Here is a 24,258-nt window from a genome sequence, read left to right as displayed (position 1 = left end):
AATAGTAGAGATCAGACAGCTCGCTTCTCCAAACTGGCATGCAGTCAGTCTTTCATTGGTGATACTCAAAGTGTTAACCCTCTCTGATAGAAAGAGTTTGTTTTTGTTAATAGGTACTTGTGTTACCTCATCCTTCTTGGAAACACTCTCTTGATGCAAAGCCTGGAGCTTTCTAAAGTACACGGAGTCCAGCTGTCGAGTTTCTTCCACCAGCTCCACCTAATAAAAATAATATCTTATGTCATCTCCACAGTACACATTATAGAAAGATGGAGAACTGGACAGGCAACTTGCCAATGACAGTGGATAAAGAAGAATATATTTGCCAATAATGAGACAGATGTTTAGAAGACACTGGAAGTCACATCCCTGTGGCAGACGATTCAATTAAAAGCTCTGATAGAATAAAATCTTATTTTAGATCTGTGTAGAATCACATGTAGAGTTCTACAGAATAGCACTGAATAGCCTAACTGTTATCTTTAAGGAATGAACTTCATAATAAAAAATTCTAAATTATAATGTGATAAAGCATGCGAGGCTCACCTGATCACCTATATCAGCAAATTATATGTCACAGTGCCACTGAGAGGCAAAAATCTAGGTCTTAAAACTAACCATCTCAATAGGAAACGACACAAAGATAGGGTGCCACATATTTTCAGAAATAGGATTTGAGGCAACGAAGACACCTCACTAGATATCTAAACAATTAAAGTGAAAGCTTTCAAACTATCAGACCTGTCTCCTCCCTCAGTTTTGTACCTGTTAATGTCTTACAATAATAAATTGTGCACGGTAAGAACTCATTAAGTACGGGCGTTTTTAAATTAAATTACTTAATAATATAATAACTATATTATGCATATAACTCGAGTAGTTCTCCACGTTATGTGCAAACAGTTAGTTAGATGCATAAAAGGCAGTTTGGCAAACCTCTCAGCTCACTAACCCTTTCAAATGTGGGATTAGAATATTTAGCAAAATTGAGTCAATTAGCATACAGATTAGCAATTCCATTACAAAGATTAGAAACTATACAGGAGTTTATGTGCAAAATAGAGAAGAGAACTTTCAGATTAACATTCAACATGTTTTCATCATGCTTTTGTCTAAATATAAATAGCACACTAATCACCGTGTTAGCTGAATGCCTTCCGGCTCAGTGTAACTATTCTACTGTTATGCAGTGCTTTGGGGTATTGTTTCCTTGAAAAGAAGGTGTAATTTAAAAGGAAATAAGAAAATAATTTAGTACATTTTTCACAAACTTTAAAGAGTGAATAGATAGAAGCAGCCTGAGAGCCAATAAAAAACTCCCCTGTTTTCATGTTTTGCTTAAAGATAAAAAGGTAGATAGATACTGACTAGGTCCCGAATAAACAATTTTGCACTCACCTATTTCTTGATAAAATATCTTGTTTCATTATGGGCCGAATACATCCTGCTGTATGGGAGAACAAAGGGGGAGAGCAGAGCCAGGGATTGGACAAAATACAAAGCAGACCTGTTCTTTGTGCTTGGAAGAAGTGTGCCTAATGCATCAGCCTGCGCCGCGCCTCGGAGAAGAGACTCCTGCCTCCTAGAACAGGTCATCTTATGTCTGCGTAAAATAACTCTTCCCAAACGAATATCTTGTGCATTCAAAAGGACTTAGTCCTATTTTTCGTGCTCTGATTAAGATATTTGTGTTATTAGGACGCTGAGAAGTCTGCACATAACAGAACACTTGTAAAGCATCATCTAAACTGAAAGGGCAAAAGGAGATTATCCCTCAGTTAACTCAAGGAGATATAACTGACACATGCATTAACTTAACATAAAACAAGAGTTTATTATTTAAATTCTTACTTTCAAGGAGTTCTTCCATCACTAGAAGCAGTGAAAACGATGTGTTTAAAGAATGTTTAGAAGCAGCCCCTTTCATACAAAAATGATACATTTTAATACTCTGCTGATCAGATGACATGACTCAATGAATATTTGCAACAGATATTAGACAATCTAGTATTCTTAATATTTATGGAAATATATATTTAAAAAAGGTGTATAGTTTTACAGTAACATTAAGCTGGTAGAAAGTGAATAAAATTTCATGTTAATGAAAGCGTCGATCCATTACATGGTATTCTATGGGTCATAAACAATCGTAGCTGAACTGGCTTTCTCAGCTAAAAAGACACTGAAAACAGAAGACAGTATGGCACAAATGTATTTGGATTAGCATATTTCATTCTGAAAAGTTTTAACAGTGTTCAAACTTCTGAAGGTTCATAAGGAAATTAAGTTATCGTAGGATGAGACGGAAGACCCTCTTGTGAATTAATTAGAGGACCGAAAAAGCCATAAATACATACGTAGCTTTCATAATGGGGTGGGGTTCCTTTTGGAGTCTCATAGGAATCTGTGCTGGGTTGTTTTTTTGAGAACATTCAGAAATTATCTGGAGAAGGAGGTGAGTGAGGCGAGAACAAAGTTTGCAAAATGATTCCACAGAGTGAAAAATTAAATTGACTGTGAGGAGCTGTAGGATTGCAGGATACTTAGCATCTGCATGATAAGGCCAGCTGAATTCAACTATAGTAACCATGAAGTAATTCAAATGGGCTCCAAATTAGGGCCTTATATTAGCTATTTTACTTAGTAAAAAGATCTTGGAATCATTGCAGATGGCTATTAGCTTCTATTTTGCACATCCACTCGAAGCTCACCAGGAGTCAAAGGGCAATTAGATTGATAGGAACAATTCAGAAAGGATTACGGAGCAAAACAGAAAACATAATTATGCCACTGAATAGTCCTTGGTGCATGCATATCTTGAGTACTGCTTGCATCACATCAAAAGAATATAACACTATAGATACAGATCGGGGGGATAAGTATAACAGAGGTAAGGAAAAACTTCTGTAAAATGGGAGGTTAAATAGTCTCGGATTTTTCAGTTTGGAAAAGAATTAATTAAACCCGGATACAACAGAAACATGCGAAAGCAGAAACAACGTTGAGAATATGACTAGTAACAAGTGTTCACTGTTCCTCTGTTCCACTGTTGATAACATACAACATTGGAACATCAGATGAAATTATCTGGGAGAAATTTGAAAACAAACTTAAATAAGCATTTTTCCACCAACTTACTGTTGAAGTCATTGCTACAGTGAGGCTGAAAATATAAAACATCTCAAAAAACATTACATAAATTCATGGGGGGGAAAGGTCATCAAAGACTATTAAAAAGCACAAAAATGCGGATAAAGCCTCTGCTTCACGAACTGCCTTAGTTGCAAAGTGCTGAACGCTGGCAAGACTGCTGCATGATTATCCTGCTCTTATATTCTATTCTTACATGTCTAGTATCAGCCACCACCTAATAGGCCTGAAAGTCCATTCCCAACTTTGAGTTTGCTTATCTGTTCAGTCCATACATATATGGACAATATTATAGTAGTAGCAAAAATAATCCATTGTGCTGCAAAACTTCCACAAAAGGGTCTCAAAACACTTCGGAGGTGGTAATGAGTCTATGTTCCCATTACATGCTGGCAGACCTACCAGGAGCACATGATGCCATTTCCTGTACAAGCAGAGATGCTTAATCTTAGGTCACAGTGGAATAAAATAGGATCAAGAAATAACTTCCTGCCCTCCAGCTCCTGGTTCTCCATTGCAAGAATCTTCCAAATACAAAAGAGATATTTTACAGATCTGGAAGTAGCGTTTTGCTGCACAGTTGGTAACTCCTTGTAAGTTTACAAGCAGCAGAGACCCACAGCCCTCACCACTGCCTCAGCTATTTCTTATTCTGGTTTGTGAAAAGCAAAGTGAGAATTGCAGCCTTCCCCTCTAGCTGCATGCACCTGCTCAGTCCAAGCCTTCAGCTGTCTCTCTGGACATAGACCCATGTATGCCACTGACCACCTACTTCAGAAAGCCCGCAGAGCACAGTTAGCCCTTTCACAGCATGGCAGCTATCTAAAAACAGTGTTTGGGGCAAACACAGCTGGATCACAATATCTCATTTCCTCCTATGCTAAGCAGTAGCTGTGCTTTAAATACAAACACCAAGAAATGCCTGATACAGTCAACTATGGACTTAGCATCATTATACTGACACTTTAGAAATGCTACTTATTTTCTGCTTATCATTTAAAACATAAAAGGCTCATGGGCTATCCATGGTAAGAAAATGGCTTTTAATCAATGGCATGATTGCAGAAACATGACACTCCTTGAATGCAAACACAGATTTTGCCATAGCAAGATAAATTCCTTGCCATAGCAAGATACATCCCTCCCTAATTTACAGACCTGCAGATTTTTTTGGAGGGGAGGTCTGCTCTCATGATGAAGCCAGCCTGTTTGTGGAGGGAATGAAGTGAGTGAAGGGAATGAGTGAGTGAAATGGCCAGTAATATTTCTCCCTTCCTGACTGAAAATGCAACCGACTCATGGGTGGGACTCACGGGGAGCAGGGGCTGCATAGGAAAGCTTATGCGATTTTCTTCCTCTGACGTAAGAATCCTTCACAGCGTCATCCAGGTTAGTTACCTTTTCATAACTGCATTTGTCTGCTTCTACCATCTTCATCCATGGTTCTAGCAGAAGACTGAGAATGTATTCTTCTGCCGGGTCAAAAAGATCCTCAAAAGCTGGGTCAATCTTCTGATAAATCTCTTGTTTCTTATTTTGATGAAGTCCAATGGCCATACTGGCAGATGGGGCAATGTAAGTTGCATAAAGGAACTACAATAAAAGAGAAAAAAAATATTTCTTAGTCATCATCCATTCTAATGGTCACAGTTCACTGAAGGAGAGACTTAATGCATATTTGTCCCTCACTGTCCTGTTGTATATTCTAGATGTACATCTAATCACACCTACCTTGTTTTTACCTATGTTACCATTTTGTCCAGAACTCAGTAACTGCCATAGCTGAGCTCCCTGCCATTTTTACTCCTACTTGTTAAAATGGCTACACCTCAAAATAATGTGTAATGTAATCCTTGCATGGAGGGAGGTATTTGGCTGATCATTAGTTACATTCAGACAACCACAACAGTTACAGTGACTGTGGGTCTTCATAGATTCACGGATTGTTATTGCTACAACACTTAGATATAATACTGTGCATTGTTCTTTTGCAAAATACATGCTTGGCCAACTTGTGAATGATTCTTACTTCTTCCATTTGAATTAAGAATAGATTGGAATTTGTAATTTTAGGTTCAAATTAATGAAAATAAACAGAATTTCAATCTGTGCTAAGATCCTCTTGCCTTGGACAATGGTGGTACTCCAGCATGGGACAGGATCCATAACCGGAGGTATCAGTGCAGAACTGAGGTCAAAACCCTTAACAAAGCCAGGTTTATTACAGGCTTTGTAACACATAAAAACAGAGAAAAGCTGAACCTGGAGAATGTTTCCTTCTCACTAGCAACTTGCGCTTGAAGCACAGAGCCACTTTTTAATTTATTTTGAAGGAAATAATTATTTTTTCAAATAGTCACCTAAGTCAAATTCTACTTTTTTTCAATGTTTCATAAATTGTTATAAAAAAGAATATTGAAAAGTCAGGAAGAAAAAAGCACTTTCTTTCAGCATTTCATAGACCATGCATGTTAGAGTTTTAGCTGAAGAACAAGATCACGCTTATCCTAACTTATGCACGTCTCAGAAAATCCCAAAAGGAACTGAAATTTAGCAGAGAGAGCATTAATTAGATTCATAGTGATGTCAAACCTTGGAAGTTATTTTGAAGGACCCTAATACTAATAAAGTTTCAGTTACATCATCTTTTAATCTCATCCAAAACATTTAACATACAAAATAGCCAAATGAGAAAGGAACAGTCCAGCAATATAAAGATGTGGTATCTCTAAAAATAGCCTTTTTAAGGAGGGGTCAACCAATTTATTTAGCATTAGGGCTACATTGGTCTACTTGTTATGACTCATAGAACCACACAAGGGATCTATAAATTGGTGAAAAGGGGCCAGAACAGATCCTTAATATTTTAACATACATTTAACCTGGTTACTTAAATGGCTGGTTGTCTTTAACATAATTTTAAGAATAAAATTAAAAATAAATCTCCCCATCTTCCTTGGGCAGAAAACTTATTTTCTTCATTTGATTTTGTATTAAGTGGGTTAATCTGAATGTATTTTTCTACTCTTCTTTACAGCTGACAAAAAATCAGCCTACAGGGTCAGAAATTACACAGATTAAGAGGCTTTGGCCAAAACTATTAACAATCTACTCACATGGACACTGTCATAATATATTGCTATATTACAGTCTGCCTTTGCAGGCTTCTGTACTTGCACACTGCCCTCCAGTAGTGTTTAATTTCAGATGCAAAACTAGAGCATAATAAAGCAAATAATAAAGACAGACATTTTTTTCCATAAGCAGTACAGAGGGAGTTAGGGCTGGCAACACACATGTAAAGTAGAAATTTAGAGGTGGTTGAAATAGCTATAGGAGTGTACTTTTCCAGTCTCAAAGGACTAGATCCTCAGTGCTGTACTCAGCATGACTTCTTCATCTTTGAAGGGTGCAGGTTGATACCATCTAAGGATTTGGCATGATTCAAGCATCTTTCTGCTTAAATTGTTCAGAGTCTGTTGCTGTGGGATTTGATGCCCTCCACTATGCTAGAAACAGTATCACAGAGCGGCAAAGTGACTGAATGCACTTGAAGATGTTTTAGGAGAGAGGAAAAAGAGCTCTCAGCCTCGTGTTCAGGTACACCTGCAGATCTGCACTCAGTTGAATGCAAGGACTGTGTGAAGACCAATGGCTCTGAATTCTAGACATGCCAAACAAGAGGAAAAGAGGATGCGTTCACAGCCTTCAACACTGGGCGTAAGTCAGCGAGATATAGGGAAAAACACACTGTACCCTTTTAAAAGGAATATTCATAGTCTTTTTTTGACTCCCATGTTATGGAAGTTTTGTGGTTTTCTGAATCTCAATGTAGTAGTAAAACTGTGATATTGGCCAATGTCCTAAAGGATCAACAGAAAAAAATCACGTTAAATGAATTTAAGGCTTTAAAATTCACACAAATATCTATCTTATACATATGACATCACATGCACGAAATACTTCATTTATTCAATATTTTGTTCCTTCTGTAAGACACAAAAAAAAAAAATCCTACCTTTTCATCTATGTATTTTCCTATAAATGTATTAGAATAAGTGATAGATCCAACCCAAAACCCAGATCTGGAAATTTGATCACAGTTTGCATCTTGAAATTACTTATACGGTACAAATCCAAAGACACCAAATGCTTGGGAAATTTAGATTAAGATTTTAGCCTGGTTTATGGATTTTGGGGATACAAATTGAGGATTGTTCAGGTCTTGGGTTTTGGTGTAAATTCATCCCTAGGTAAGAAGACTTTTGTAAGCAATCTCAGAATGACTAGGGTGAAGCAAGACAAGAGACAACAAAAAGAATTAAGTTTAAGTAAGTGCTTTGTATGGCTGCTCACAGGCCTGGACTTTGCTCTGATCTAAATGAAGGGGTTCTGCAGCTGCTTGACTGAGTTGTATGATACGAAGAGTGCAATGCACTGCCTGGTCTTAAATGGAAAGGCTAAATCACCTTAACCCCTTCCATGACTTTCCACTAACATAAATCCTGTGTCTGACCCTACAAGTTCCAGTAACTTCCTTTATCTAAATTGGCTCTAGTCTTAAAATATTGTACTTCCCATAAATGTATCAAATTTTCTAACTCTAAGTAATTATTTTTCATTGCAAAATACAACATGTGTTTCTTTTATTGTTTTTCTTTCCCAATTTATTTTACACTCCCATGTGTATGTTTATAATGAATAACCACTACATTTTTAGATGATTACTGGTACCCATCATTTTTCTTATGCATCAGATTTCGTTCTCACTATCGTTTCTTTCCCTGTATGAATGAATATACACCTCAGAATGCATTTCCTTATTCTATCACAAAGCTGAGATAAAAAATACCTAACAAATGAAATACTGAGTAGCCGATACGTAGCAATCAATCAGGGTTCGTTCTTATTTCTAACAGGAAGCAGGCAGAACACATACAAAATACTCTCAATATCTCTTTCTGTAATAAATTGTAGAATAGATACGATGATGTGCTATTAGAATCTGATCCACATTCTCTTAGGAGCATTTGGAATAACTATTTTATTGTGCCAAAGGTGAGCACAGATTTTGGGAAGGCATCTTTTCCATAAGCAGACCCTGTAGATTGGATGCAGCTTGACTCTTAACTGTGTTCCAATGAAAACAAGAATAATTTTTGTGCAGCCTTAAAAGGCAAACTTGAGAATGATACCAAATGTTGCAGCACATGTGTTGATTTGTTATGTTACATTTCAGCTGTTAGTTATGCTAATGGAACAGTTTCACATATTTCGTTTTGATGTATTTACTTTAATGGCTATGTGTATGTAGCCCTCCGCAATTGCCTGGTAACCCTGATTGTACGATGTTCTGCTGTCACCAGCAGGTCAGCACTGGAAATAAGATAAGAAAAATAAAAAAGACAAGGGCCTTAATTTTCAGTGATTCAATTGCTGCAAAAAAAGAGTGCAAGCTGGGTGTAAAATGAAATCAAATTAAAAAACATCACTTTAAACTGTTATGGACCAAAGCCTAAGATCCAGCCTACAATAAAACATACAGGAAAATGAAGAAACAGTTTATATATGGTTTAAAAAAAAAAAAACACACACATAGGAATGTCTCATGTTTTTGGCTTTACACAGAGTACCACCGCTATACTCCTAACTCTCTGATTACCAGGCATTAAGCAAGCTAGCTGTCCTCACTAATGCCACAGTAAATGTAGGTCAGCATAACTTTTCCTAGTGAAAAATGGGATGCAGCCAAGCTGCTACTGAATCTCCCATCAATTTGCCAGCATCTTACAACTCTACTTTCATCTTCAGGTTAAGGGAGTGCAATATAGTCTCTGGAGCAGAATACCATTTGGGAGTTTACTTCTGGAGCTGAGCCCTAACGTTCAATATAGATAATGGGCACAAGTAGCAACACCAATTACTTAGTTACTAACATCTATTTTTTTCACTTTTAGAATTTTTCCCCTATTGTCCTAAAAATACTATGCTGTAAGGATGTTGTAAGACTTTGGAAAATAAACAAACAAATCACACATCTGGACTTTTCCCAGAATAACGTTCTAACATCAAGATTCCCAAAAGATTATCTAGTTAAGCATGCATCAAGCTCAGAGGCTCAGCTCTGAAGATATAAGGACAGGGACAAGACGGCCAGGCTGTCCAATGTGCTTATCCAGCTTCTTAAATAGATGCATGCGATAGACCTGGAGGAGTGCAAAGGAGGCAGTGAGATTATGCGTCTGATATGAACTGGGTCCCCTAGCCATACACAGGCCCTACAAGCATGCTGGGCAGACCCTGGAGGCACAGGCAGTTTCAGGAACAAACAACGAGGACAGCCTTAAAAGCCTTATGCCATTAGCCTCAGGCCATAAATAGAGGGGAAAAAAAGTAAACAAGACAGCAGTTCAAGTTAGCCAGTGTGTGAAGGGGAAGAGGAAGGAATCTGTGCCTCAGTCTCTGTTCAGAGTTTCCATACAACTAACAGTGATTCAGGTGGGAATTCTGGACAAACATGCAAAATTCTGTCATTTGCCGTAGTAAAACTTTCAAGCAGACAAAGAAGACAAATCAAGGAAGCCCAGATGCTCAATAACCTTAGCTGTACAAAGAGACTATTCTGCACCACTGTACAGACATTTGTTCCAAGGACATGTGAAGAAGTAGCTTTGCTCTATTACAACATATATTCAAATATGCAGATAGAATATACTCCTACACAAGGTTTAGAGAGGAAAAACAGACCAGAGTTTCACAAAATGATTTTAAAAGTTGCTTGGAATGCTTCTAATGATATCACACTGCTGTAGCCTCCTTCCTGGCAGTATCCTACTAGTCTGTACTCAGTAACAGTTATCAGCACTTATGGCCTGTGGTAAATCAGTTTATTCTTATTCTGCACCAAGACTTAAAGTGCATGCTCAGTTAAGAACACTTATTTATAGGCAATATCAGTTCCACTTGACAGTAAATGAGGGTCTAAAGATCATGTAGGGGGGAGAATTTGTGTAAGGAGAATAATGACACCCTAAGATTCAGAAAAGGAAACACAGGACTGACAACTAAAAGACCCATTTCCATAGCTAAGGTCACTGTCTGAGATCTGGACTGCAAGACTTGCACTTCTAACCCACACAGGAGATGGAAAGAAAGGTACAGTACTATTAGCTGATTTATAAAAAATGTTATCACTAACATTAACACTAAGCAGACAGTTTCCAAATTCAACACAGAGTAGCAAAGGGGAGACTAGGTAAACTGAACATAACAGATAAAACTGGGAACAGACAACAGAGCCTAGAAATCAAACTATGCATGTTTAACATTTAAATCAAGAAATTCCATGGTAACAATCCAAAGAGCTTCTTTTACTGTCCACAGCCCAGATTTACTTTGGTGTTGGTTGTCAAGATTTGGAAACCTTTCCACCTCCTGTCTTCTTTTCAGTCTTACACTGAACAAATGTATTTGTGAAGGGAAAACACATTATTTACAACTTACTTGAGCTTGCTTGCATATTTTAAAAGGATGAAGAGTTTCCTGGTAGAAAAGCTGATGATAAGCCTGTAGGTCAAACCAAAAGTACACACTGTTCTTCCATAGCTACAAATGAGAAAAAAAAAAAAAAAGTAAGTTACTGTTACCCAAATATCAGGACTTTATAAAAGGTTGAGTTACCAATGCAAGTAATTATTTAGCTTCTCAGGGTCATCATAAATCAAGTTCAATTTAAGATGGATTTAATCTTCTGTTGCATACTGGCAGAAGGACAACATACTTAATGGCATTGTCACTGCGATACTCTATCTTTTATTGTATCCTTTGTGCATAATTGGCCATTAAAATTGTTAACATTGTTGTTAACATTTGAAGAATAACCACATTTCAGTGGCATAAAGCCAGCACTTAGGAAGAAATGCTGATAATGGATATGCAGAATGTGTGCCATGGTGGAACAGCAATAACCAAAACAATTAAATATTGTATACTTGACGTATGTTATTGTGACTATCATTACATTTTTATTACATGCATTTCTGAGGCACAAAATCTTGGCTTCATTTCCGAAATTTAAATAAACATCAAAAGATCTTTCCAAAGAAGCAGCCTAGATCTTTCCCCAAGCGCCCTGTTTTAATACCGTACTTACGGGGTGTGGATCTTAAAAATATGCTGGAAACCCCATCACTGGACAATAGAAGAGGGCGTTCAAAAAAGATAATGGTGAGGAACTTTGTGCCACAAACTGCAGCCTGCCAGACACAGCTTATGAATGAAATAATTTACACGGGTGTAGACAACATCTTAAGAGACTAATTTTCAAAGGAGTCTGGCACCTGCAAATACTAGAGGACATGTGGGTACTTATCTCCCATGAAAAATAAGTTACTGTCATGTAAATTTCTGTCTATACACATTTAATATTTTTAGCTTAAGGTATTCAGCTTTGGAAATATTGGCTCTTGCTTTCTGGTAGCCAAAGGCATTTCTAGCTACTGCTGCTGGATTCTGGGCTGTGCTAGCAGTGGAACAGATGTCCATCTTGATTGTACTGAAATCTCCCCTAAAGACTCAATGTTTCTGCAAAGCCACTAAACACTGACTCAGATTGATAACTTGTTCCAACCAATCCTCAGTTTACACCCAGCAATGAATGATGACTCTGCTGACTGCAGAGGAGAAATAGTGTTATGTTTCTCAGAAATCCAAGGAGCTTCGTGGAAGCAGAAGAACGTTTTTAAAACACTGGAGATTTTGGACATCACTAACCCAGCAAGTAGAAGGAGGCAGATTATCATGAGTAATAGCATAGCAGATTTTCCATCCTTTTAAAAAATGTTTTTGTGGGTTAAGACCTCTTTTTTTCCTGCCAAGTTAAAGGCTAGTTTCTAAAAATGATTAGTCTTTTTTTATCCCTGATGGTACAATCAGATTTCCAAAAGCTTTGAGACAGTTATGATCTGACAGTTTGGTTAAGACATGTCGTTAGTTTCAATATACACATGAACAGTTTATTGTTGTTGAGGGATTGTAGTCTCACAAGTAATAATTCATCCAGTCATCAATCTTTCTTTCTCCAATTATTTTTTCAGTCTGGCTGCCCTCTATAACTTGGCATTCAGTCAGTTGTGGACTAAATTATCACAGGGCAGGAAAATGCTCATACCTTATTCCCTGACTTCTCGCAGAAGTGTGTGAAGTAGTAGCCTGCTCTGTTCTCCAAATAAAGAGATTGCAGCATGCTTTCCATTCTTGATCCCCCCAGGACAGCACTGCCAGGAGCACTTTTCCCCTGGACAAACAAAATATAATTATGCAACAAAGAATAACAGGCTTTCATTATTTTCAAGTGTCAGTACATTGCAATGGCGGGCCATGGAGTGTGTTCAATTAGTATCTTCCTCCCAGGAAACCAGGCTCCATTTTCTACTACATATGCAATTGATCATAATGCTCCGTACCATTTTACCACTAAATATTCATGTCCAGTGGAATAAATCTGATGACTAAAGGCAAATAAAACAGCAAAATGACCATAGTATCCCTTAGGTGGTTCCTCAATACTTGAAACAGGAAAACAATCCTGGTCTTAATTCTGCCATTATCTCTCTAACTCTGAACCCAGGGAAGCCCATTGATAGTAAGTTGTATCACTTAGTATTGTGACCTACTGTCAAAAGTTGCCTTAGTTCAGGCTACTGTGTTTTAAACTAATAGAAGTTTAATAGAAGTGACTTTTTGGTCAAGCCTCAAAACAATTAGCTATCCTGGAGAAAAAGGTATGTCTCTTGGAGCTATACCACTGATGTCAGCATCAAAATCATGAGCATGTTAGGGGACAGGAAATCTGTGCGCTCTACTGTGGTTGGCTCTGGAAGCATTTGAGGAAGAATACATCCATTTTACCAACATTCACAGAAGCCAGAGGAATTTACAAATGACTAAATTATCTTCTGGAAACCCCAAGAGAGAAGCTTTGGCTGGCCCTCTGTCACTGATGACAGAAGTGAGAGCAGGTGAGCAGGACAGCTGACAACCAGCTCCCTTCCGAACAGTGACAGTGAAGGAGAAGGGCAGGGGGAAGCCAGGCCTCTGATACAGAGTAGGAGGACCCCTCTTCCCCGTATGACATTAAACTATGGAAAACCTGCACTCCCCTTTCTGTCATATTTGGGACAGCAAATTTTGGGGTCCTCATTGTAGGTTCCTGTCCAGCCCCACGGGTGTCAGTGACTAGTATTTTCCTCCTATCAGCCAGACAGAAACACTGCATGATGAAGATGTATAAAAGCTAAAAGTCAATGTGAACATTTCCTGAATATAAGTTTCCAACCATAAATGTCCCCTAATTACAATAATAGCCTTTTCTTCTGTTAAAATTAACAAAAAAAGAAAGAAAATTATTTCATTGAAGTAATGAACAAAGTATGATTTTGATGTGAAAAACAAACGATACGCTCAACAGATCAAACTCCATGTATGTGGAAGCAGGCCCAAATTTCACAGTATGCTTTTTGAGTTGTGAGGTATCAATATCTCTGAAACAGCAGGCTGTTTCAGGAGCATTCCACAGACATGAAAAGTTTTGGGTATATTTTAAATTGCCAAATCTTGGCATCTCACATGCTCTATTTGTCAGCATTTTAATAGTTATTAAGAAAAGGCTCTTCTGTGCAGCCTGTCCCTCCCGAGGCTTGCTGGATTGAGGGCTTTGCTTAGCAGGCAATAGTTCAACAAACTAAAGAATAAAGTATGCAAGCAATAAAGAGGAATTTTACAACTGAAACATTTTCCTCTTATAAATTTTACTATTTTAATGACTTTCTAGGCCAGATTCAGTTCTTAGTTACACTGTAAGCCTGGTATACTTTCCTAGACAATGATTCCACTGAAGCGTTCATCCAGTGACTTTTCTGTAATAACCTACTGAGCACACGGTCACCATGGAAAAGATCAGCGCTTTCTAGTGAAAACAAACCTCTGTACGTGCTATGATTTCGTATCAAACAGGTGACATATACCACACAGAAAATTCTGACATTCTATGCATAAGACAAAGACATTCACATAATCAAATCAAATCAATTTCCCCAAATCATTGACTATTTTCCCATGAATGCTACAGAATAAAATGTTTTAACCCATCATTCAAGACAACTAAAATCTTCAAGTGCTACTTACTTGGAGCAATTCAGCATAGGTGTATTTTCTACCGCCCTGGTATTTCGAGTCTGCCGCATCATCCAAAGCTAAACAATGAATCATGTCACTGCTCATGGATTTTGGCCTACACCCGCAAAGAAATAAGATTTTCAGTACCTACTTAGTGAAAGACTAGGACAATTTATAAAATAAAAACTAAGAAGGGGCATGAGACAGGTAGAACAACATACTGAGTAGTAGGGAAAAAATAAATGGAGCTCAAATTTAAAATAAATTTAAAACTAATCAGAGAAATGCTTTTTCATGTGACCACATGGAACTCATCGACATACACAACATATCTTTGAGGGCAAGTGGTTGAAACAGGTTAAAAGAATACAAATATTTGTAGAGATTATCCCCGATTACACCAGAGAGAGTAAAATACTGGTATTTAGAGAAATAAACTCTTTTGTGTTGTGACATAAACAAATGACAAACTAATCTGCCAGGAAGAAATTTCCCATGCAAGCCGTCTGTACCATAAGTATGCTTCAGCAAGCAGATTAATATATTAAATAAACATATTCATGAAAACAGTAGGATCTGAAAGCCTTTCATAAGTATCTGAGGTACAGAAAGAGCCACAAGCAACTTTTGCACTTACCACTTTCTACTGCTAGAATCATCATGTCTTCGGGGGCTCTGACTTGGTGACAGGGTAGCTGATAACCTTGATGATCTCTTCAAAGAGAAATCTGGTGTAGCTAGTTTTAATAAAGTTGTTGGTGAACTAGTTCTACTTTTCTAAAAGACATAGCAGAAAGATAGGGCAACTCAGATTTTTTTTCCACCTTTGTGTTTTTTAACATGTTCCCACTAACTGCTCTAAACAATTTTCAGAACCATTTGTTTTCCTTCTTAAAAACAATATCTAAAACTGCAAATTGCAACAAGCTTCTCTGAAATCTTCCAAGGTTGTTCAGCACAACTTAATAACCACTATCGCTTAAAAATTACATTTTGAACAGATAGAAATATTTTACATGCACTTAGAAATATTTTACATGCACTTTGTATAGAATTACAGAGGATGTCAAGTGAAGAACATGTCAGCGATGTTTCTTTAGGAATGAATGTTTACTAAGAACAGCTGCACTAGAAACCAGGGCTGCAAGACAGATACAGTCATTGCTCAGAAAGGGAGCATTCTGCCACATCACCACTTATTTTGAACAAAAACTTTCTACTACTTTTTGGAGATGCCAGTTGCACTCAGAGTGCCTTCAGAAATTCAGTCTGAGTTGCTGCACTTTAAAAGCTCTTGCAACACAGTAGAGCTGAAAGGTTCAGCAGTCCAGTTTTCTCACAGCAAAAAAGCAGCAACAAACGGTTAATCAGCTGATTCTGTGAGAGTTACGGGTGCCAGAACATAGTTTCCTTCAAGTGCTGAACTCAGTAGAACCTGGAAATCCTGCAGAGTTAAGATCCTGTCTCCCTGACCTACAGCTAGTACTGGGTCATAGCACACCTTGTAGGGCCAGGATTGGCCTCTGTCAGAGGTAGCTTCTTCTGGCTCCCACTCCTGCTGAGCTCAGCAGGAACCTGGCTCCCAGGCCCAGTTTCTTCTGAGCAGGAAATCTGTCCCACTGCTTTCCCTCCATTATCTCCATTAATTAGCTTTTATAAAACATATATTAAAATTGCAGTCTAAAACTATCCAGTTCAAAATATTAGAGGTGTACTTGAACAGACACGTGGCATAGACCCTCCAATTCTTAATACTGGAATCACAGTCTGGCTTCACATTCTCCAAGTACCTTCTGTACTGAGGCTTAACACTGTTGCTGAAAACCTGCAGCTTTCATTGCAGCCAACTCTCAAATTCAGGCTTCCAAGGAAGAACAGAGTCACAACTGAACTGGCCACCTACAAGCTACATGCTGGCCCTCTCTAGAAAACAAGTATCAAGGTTAGCCAGTTGAATGACTGTAGCAATAGAAACTGAGCAGAACTCTGCCCGTTTTATAAACACAAGGGGAAATTCAGGGGAACTGCAGTGAGGTTGTAAGAACTACTCTGGATTAAGATAAGGCTGATTGAAGGGCAGAATTTGCCCTGTACATTTTTAATGTAGTTCTGAGAACGTTTAGCTAAAATATCTATCTAAAAGACTTATGAAATAGTAATCATATAATTGAGAAAATAATCTGACTCAGTTTACAATGAACTGTTGCATAAAACATAGTAAAATTTTGCTGCATTTCTGTACATGACCATCCGCAAGAAAGAAATCTCTCTTACTGAATCATGACTTGATAACAACCAAGGACCGTATTCTTGTCTCACTGAATTCAAGGAGTTTTACCATAATTTTGGATGGGATCGGGCTTTGTTTTTCAGTGCTGTGACCTGACTCTACTTACGTGAGGAAGGGAAAGCAATATCCTGGGCATACAAGACTTAGGCCTCAATGGCAACAATGATACCATTTGTGGAAAAGGATCAATGTCCACCCTTGGTCTCTCTTGGTGTGTATGCCAAAGCTTCAGTTTTGCACAGGCAGTTTGTATTGCTGTTGAATGAGTGACACAAAATCTGGGACCCCTAGAGAAAAAAAAATGCTAATAAATAGACTTTCTTCAAAACTAGGCTCTTCTTTTCATGATAATGTTTGCTGTATCAGGATATGGTGCTGTAAGCACCTAGAATTAAAAAACAGGTAGTGTAAAAGTTATGTTTAGACCGTAACACTCTTCCAAATCTAAAAACAAGCTATACCTAAAAAAGCTTAGGTTGCAAATACTGCATTGTAACATAATTGCCTTGTATAGGAGAGTGCAGTAAAACATCCCACAGCCTTCCTACAGCAAGAATAGAAAAGGAGTATAGGTCACAGGACATAAACTACAATTTGTATGAGACTCCACAGCAAAGTTCACAGCTGCAGGTATTTGTTCATGACTGCAATTTGTTGATACCCCTCAGGGAGGGGAGAAGTTCTTCACAAATTTAGCTTATGTTTTGGAAATAGGTTAGAATTTGTATCCTTGCTTAAGCTGTCAATATGTAAAAAGGATTTTGTATAACATTGAACAGTAAAGTCTCAGGGTCAAACTCCATACAGATGTATACTCTGAGCATCTTCAGTAACTTGAGAAGGGCTGTATGGGGGATACATTAGGAGAGAATTAACCTCTGCCTGGAGGAATATGTCCACATTGCAGCCTGAAGTTTGGTAGAATGATATCCAAGCCAGCTATATGCAAGGCTGTTCAGCTGCTACTGGTAGTAGTGTAGCAAGGAGCTCAGCAAGGCAGATCTATCTGGCTTCTCAGCAGGTTGCAGTGTAGGTTAGTCTCAACTAAAAATGCAGAGGCAACATCTGCTAGCATTTATGCTGACATTGCTTTCCATAATTGCAAGGGGACAAATGAGATGAAATACATCTTTCTAATGGGCTTATCAAAGGAAAGGGAAATGTGTTAAGGAATAGAATCTCATTGACTCTTCATTTATTCATACCAGTAAAGAAGTAAAGGTTTCACTACTTCAGGTTGAATCTGTCTTAAATGCCTTATATTCCACTGATCTCCACGTAGTAGATCAAATCTGAGCAAGACTTCCGAACTGAGGCAATAATCTCCACCGCTCAGCAGATAGAGTTTTTTCATCTTATCAAGCTGCCTTGAGTCAACAAAAGTAGTCACATAAGCATGTATCAGAAATAAGCACAGATCATCTTACTGATTAAACTGTTCTCATGCAACATTTTTTTTATTGTAAATGGCAGAAGTCAAAATATTTTTTGCCCAAATTAGAGCCAGGTCTTATGTAAGATAAAATACCTAAGTACCTTAGGACAGACAATCTAAATTTAGCAGAGCCTTTCATTAAAGCAGTTTGTCATTCTGAATGCCCTAATTATGACTTTAAGTTCTTTTATTCTTTTTTCTTTTTATCACTGTTCTGTCTTCTAAATCGCTTTCTAACACAGCCTTAATACGGAGACAATTCTGATTTCATGTGAGTTTTGCGAACACGCCTCTGCAAAAAAAAGTTTTGTCAGCTTCAGTGGAGTCACTCCTCACTTACCTTGTCAGGAAACCCATAACTACTTTAACTGTGTCCCTTCAGTTCACTCACTGCAATTATTTATTCTACATTCTCAAAATCTGCATTAATCTAGCCAGGTTACAGCTATTAAAATAATGGGAATAAGTGTTAAATAACAGGAAATACCTTTGCTGCCTTCTAGTGTCCTTAAGAACCTTTAGTCGTTCAATATCCATCCAGAGCCACCAGTACCTCTCCCCAAGAGTTCCTTTAATGAACTTCCTGAATCTTTCAAACTCATTTCTGTTGCCAATGTCATAAGTTCTGTGACTAATACACCAGGCAGCCCTGCTATCTGCCCCTTCACTTTCAGAACTCGATTGTAAGCTCACTTCTTCAGTATCACGTTCAGGTACATCTGCCTTGAAGTCCAAGACAGTAAATGGAGAAAAACTGTGAGAAAAGAGTGGTTTGGCAGTACCAAGGGAAACTTCATTGTTTGCTAACTCATGTATAAACACCTTAGGCTGTTCATTGAATTCCACATCACTCTCAGTCTTGGCAGCTGGCTGGCCAGTCAAGTTTGAAATGGCTTCCTTCAGTATAAATTGAACATAAGCTGATGTGAATTCTTCCAGGGTTTGAAAAGTTGCGTTTTCCTGTCCATTTTCTCCTTTTGCTGTGCTCTCCCATTTCTGGTCTAGATAAACCCTTAGCTGCGTGTGGAAAGGAGGTTCAGCAACGGCCACAGAAGAACCCTCCTCAGCCTTTCTGGATCTCTTCCTGGCTTTTGCTGATGCTTTCCTTGAAGGGGAAACGCAACTCCACTGCTGATGTTCCTCAGACAAGGAACCTGCTTCTGCATTAAATCAGAAAAGATCATTGAACATCCTTTTGATTCAGAACTGCCCTCTTACACATCAAAGTTTTCAAGTTAAAAAAATGCCATGTACTTATACTGTACTGCTGCAGAACAATCAGACCATGTCTTGCTGCAGTACTGGGAAGAGCGGAGGTACTTCTACTGTAGCTGTCCAGCTGTAACCCCAGCCCCAGGACTCGGAAACTCATTCCCCGTTGAATTCCAGCAGAGCAGCAGAGTTCAGGAACAACTCCCTCCTGAGCTAACTGCCGTGTTTACTCAGCTGAGCATCCCAGCTCCGCAGCATTTGTTAAACCACCTTGTTGTCCTGCAAGGCCTGCTTTCTTCCCTGAGCATTTGTGCATAGTCTGATCAAAGTCATAGCCTGTGGCAGGACTGTTTCTTTGTTTAGGCATGGGAAAGCTAGTAAGTGATAGCTTTTTGTCTATTTATGTTGAAAATAAAAGCTCAGATTATTGCAGAGGAGACTAGTACATCAAACAGGCCTCTCAGTTGGGTAAAATCTTGACATACGCAGAAGGACTACAAAGCAAAAGATTATGCTAAGGATTCTGGACACATTTAACAATCCTATAGTCCCATCTACTACCTAGAAATGGTTCCTTGCCATTTAGAGATGTTTCATTTCTAACGAGTTCAGAACAGTGACCAGCCCCTCTTTTTTTTCTCTGAGTTTACCTACTCTGTTCCTTTTATCCCTCTGCTCTTCATCCCCTTATCCACCCTCTCTCTATGACTCACAGCTCAGTGCAGCTGCCCTTGATGCTATTAACCATGCCCTGCCATCCTGGTCTGCTGCGCAAGAAACCTACCACTTGAGCTGCCTCAGCTATGTTTTCTAAGTCTGCCGAACTTTTGGCAAATAGAGTACTTCTGGAGTGTGTTAGCGTGGAAGACCTTGACCTTGTACATACAGTTACCTAGGTTAGTGCTGCTATCACTGTCCAAGACAGCCCTATAAAACTGAGCACAAGGACTGTGGGTGTTTTGAACAGCAACAGAATCTGAGTTAAAGCAAGAAAGAATAAAGCCATAATTCTCTTGTGGCTCTGCAATATCTTCATATCAATCCAGTGCTTAAACTACAGGATAAACTGAATCTTCTTTATATTTAAGCTTTCATACACTGTTGCATCCCTAAGACAAACACATGGTCTGATTCACTTGCATTGTGAATGAGAAGGATACTACAACCACCTGATGCACATGCGGTGCATCAGACTGTCCTAGAAAAGAGCTGAAGTTCTCAGATCCACTAAAGTCATATTTGTAATGTTATCAGCCTATGTTACTCCTTATGGTAGCCTAATCAATAAATGACCATTAGTCATTCCTTTTTTCTCTCCCTGAAGTAGCCAGTATTGGCTACTGTCACAGGCAGAACTTTGAAATAGAAACATGGCATAGAAATTCCCTAATCTGTACTTACATAATTTCATGGGTAAGTACCTATGACACAATACGTTGACATAAATTAATATAATGCAATTAAATGTAATTAAAAATGTTTCTTATTTTTAAACTATTTCAATTATTATCACTTGACAAAGAAAAGTTATAGCTTCTCAACACTGTTTTGTGAAACTGAACCATGAAGAATGATTTCACAGGAGAATTAGGGAGAGAGACACACAGCTCTAGAGCAATCACAAGCCAAGTGGCTAAGAGTTTTACTCAAGAGGCATTAATTTATAACCCGGATACAACTGAAGAAGAGAGCAAGGAATTCACCCTGAATCATTCAAGCAAATACCTTCCCCTTCAGCTATTGAACTCTTTCTAATTGCAGGCTGGCTTTGAGAAACATAGTTGATGCCATTTATTGCTTCCAGTTCCTGACCTCTACACCAATTGAACAGTTTTCTAACTGAAAGAATGCTAGATTTCCCATGAAATAACCATAAATAAGATCAGTAAGCATATGTAAAATAAAAGTCTGTGTTAAAATTTGCAGTGAGAAGTTATAAAACATTCATTGAGACAAAACACCTGATTACAGGACAGTGGAAGAAAAGGACAAAGAGGCTTTCCATAGGCCTATGCCCAGCTCACTGCAATTCAGAGCTGCTCTGCAGTATGGTGCTCTGCAATAATTTTCCACTTGTGCTCAAAGCACTGCAAAAATTATCAGTGAACTCATGAGTCACAAAACAAGTGCAACTAGAATAACGTTGTTACTAATGCATGAATCAGCAATGTATTTTCAGAGGTAATCTTGATGAGTTTTGGGAAAAAGAAGCACTTTTTTGAGCAACAAAAAGAATTGCTATTTCCTCCAAATTCCAACTCAGCCTTAGGTCTGCAAAGTCCCAACAGTGCAATTTTCACAGAGGAATGGCTGCTTATTTCTCAGAGAAGGGGGAGAGATACAACTACCAGCATCCTCCCACATGTTGACACTTCTCTGGTCATCTTGCTGCTGCTTACAGAACAGAAGCTAGGCTATGCAATCTTGTATGTCTATATGTGCATGTATATGCTGTCTTCCAGTAACTTTGAACCTGCTGAACAATTTCAATTACCTTTGGCAGATAGACAGGAGCGTCACAAACAATTATGGCAGGCAGACAGATCCTTTAAGTGCCTTGTATAGATACCCTAAGAAGACAGCTGCAGTGTAAATCATACATTATCAAATACCCCAAAAATCCAAACAAGAAAGTCTTTATAAGCATCTCAAATGAGGGAAAAAACTTCAGCTGAAACTTGCATCTATGAGACACAAATCCATAAGAAAACAGGTTTTATCTATCACAAAATTACTTGGCTACTAGTTCAAAATTTTCATTTAACACTGTGGCTATGGAAAGAAACAAATCCATCTTTTTTCCCCATCAGAGTCCTGAGGTGCTATGGGATACTCAGAACAGTAAAAAGTAGACATAGCAGCAATTCCTTAGAAAGCCTTTTACTTCCAGCTGGTCAGACTTGTGCTATAAACACTACGGCTGAGGCTCTACTACTTACCTAAGAGCCCAGGTGTTTCACTTAATAAATCATCTGTTTCATGCTGCCCAGCCAAACACTGAACATCTTGAATTTGACGAGAAGCTAAAGGATGAGTAAATGAATCTGCAGTTTTCATGGATTCACTTTGTTTTACTAGAGTAAACCAATCCTCTGTCTGAGAAAGCGTAGCCTATGAAAAGAAACATCATCAAATAATTCAGTTTTCTCAAGTTATTGTAATGTTTCTGAGACCAGAGGTCTTACTGTGTGTAGTCATTTTCTATGCTCTATTTGTACAGATTTCTATAATGACAATTCCCAGTGAAAGGAGCTGTATGACAGTAGCTGAGCATACTTGTAACACAGCGGTGCCTTCTTTTTAAGCTGTAGCATGACTCATCAACCTTCTTCTGTAGCACAGACAGCTTTGAGAAGAAGCTATATTCAGAGAATCAGTCGTTATGGTAATTTAATCGGATGCATTCAATCTAGCTCAATGTTATAGCCACTAAACGTGTTTATTTTACCTGGCCAAGTGACACATAGAACTTCTTCATAGTGGACAAAGTGGCATCCTCCTCAGGGAAAGGAGGACTTGGGTCTCTCTTCATTATCCAGGGATAGTAATCTCTGTCTATAATGAAATTAATGCCAGTCTTGCTCCATTCTACCTGTGATATCAATTTAGCTAGCCTGAAATTAAATGTTAAGACAAGAAAGTAGATAATTTTAGCTTTTAGTCAGAGAAGCAGTTGATTGATTTATCCCTAAAATAGACTATAAAAAACATGATGACTCTTAAAATAAATTGTCAAAAGGAACTTTATTATTTCACCCCTTGCCTGCTGTCACATATGTAAACACCAGCACTGCCACTCTGTAGTCCACCAAGTTACAGATGGTGACCTGCTTTGCATTATAAAGCTTTACTAGCAAAACTGGTTTCTGTCAGGATGATCTTGCATATATCCATGCAGTTCCAAGCCCTGCCAAGAAACCTTTGAACGTTTTGATTGCTTAAATGAAACCATTTCCCAGTTTGCAGAGCCCTGTATCAGTACCAGACACTGCATTTCCTGCTCCTGATACAAGCAGTCCCAGCAACAGTGCCATAGCAGTGATCATACTAATTGAACTTTCAGACTCTGATTGATGATAATAAAACAGCTGGTGTTATCTTGTTCAGCTGGCTGCTGTAGGAGAACTTCACTCCAGAGCTACCTTGTGAGTGTTAGTGTGAGCCTTGTAATGTCCAGAAGATCGGGCATTTTTAGAACCACATGGCAACAAGGAGGATGCTCTGAGCTCAAGAACAGTGGCAGAAATAACTAGGTTAAGTTAGAGAGTAGTATATAACTAACCAAGGCACAGGTGAAGGGAAAAAGAAGCCTATGCCGTAGCCTCACTATCTGAGGGCAATGGGATTTCATTGCAGGGTTAGGACAGCTTTACCTGTTCCTTAAACACAAGTTCCCTTTTTTTCATCTCAGCCTATTCTGAACCTAATTCAGGAAAGCAGCTTAAAACACTGATGTCAATGGAAATTAAGCACAAGCTTAAAGTTAGTTTTATGTAAGTCTGTCTTGTTCAAATAAGAAAATACTTAGCTATAGCAGATCAAATTTGTTAGTGTTTCATGCGGCCTTAAGGGATGTAGACATAAATCCTTCCAAAAAACAGACTAAACCTCCTGAACATCTTGCAGTAAAACTGCAAATCATGCGACTATGCCACGGCATTTGGTGGAGAACCTTGCAAAAGGAAGTCTAACAGCAGGCCCAAAGATACAAAACAATAATTAAAATAAGAAAGACTGTCTGTCTCTTCTAAATAGTTTTCATAGACTTGCATCTTTTACTTTAATATGGCCTATTATTTGATTATAGAGAGACACAAGCACCATGGTATCTCTGCGGAGCAGAGATTCAGAAATAGATAAGCACAGCTTCTACTCTGTAGCGCTGTAATATAGTACAATTGTATATGACAATTCATGGTCAAGGAAAATTACAGAATGAGAAATGAAAAATGTCACTGATTTTAACTTATCCAGGTCACTAAAATGCTAAAATTAA

The 24,258-nt window shown here is 38.3% G+C and overlaps 1 protein-coding gene across 1 annotated transcript in view; it reads right to left on the bottom strand.

Annotated features, from left to right (window-relative positions):
* RGS22 (regulator of G protein signaling 22) overlaps positions 1-24,258 on the bottom strand; it is a 62,279-nt gene that overhangs the window by 20,990 nt on the left and 17,031 nt on the right. Inside the window, exons 6-16 of the mRNA XM_068933839.1 lie at positions 22,711-22,876; positions 22,202-22,373; positions 18,538-19,210; positions 17,821-17,982; positions 16,722-16,902; positions 14,963-15,102; positions 14,335-14,440; positions 12,320-12,445; positions 10,654-10,755; positions 4,549-4,743; positions 127-219 (exon numbers count right to left, since the gene is read on the bottom strand). Of these exons, the coding sequence (XP_068789940.1) occupies positions 127-219; positions 4,549-4,743; positions 10,654-10,755; positions 12,320-12,445; positions 14,335-14,440; positions 14,963-15,102; positions 16,722-16,902; positions 17,821-17,982; positions 18,538-19,210; positions 22,202-22,373; positions 22,711-22,876 (2,116 nt within the window). The remainder of the gene's footprint in view (positions 1-126; positions 220-4,548; positions 4,744-10,653; positions 10,756-12,319; positions 12,446-14,334; positions 14,441-14,962; positions 15,103-16,721; positions 16,903-17,820; positions 17,983-18,537; positions 19,211-22,201; positions 22,374-22,710; positions 22,877-24,258) is intronic.

This window comes from Struthio camelus, chromosome 2 (genome assembly GCF_040807025.1).
Source record: "Struthio camelus isolate bStrCam1 chromosome 2, bStrCam1.hap1, whole genome shotgun sequence".
Classification (NCBI taxonomy): domain Eukaryota; kingdom Metazoa; phylum Chordata; class Aves; order Struthioniformes; family Struthionidae; genus Struthio; species Struthio camelus.
This window is presented reverse-complemented; position numbering and strand designations above follow the sequence as displayed.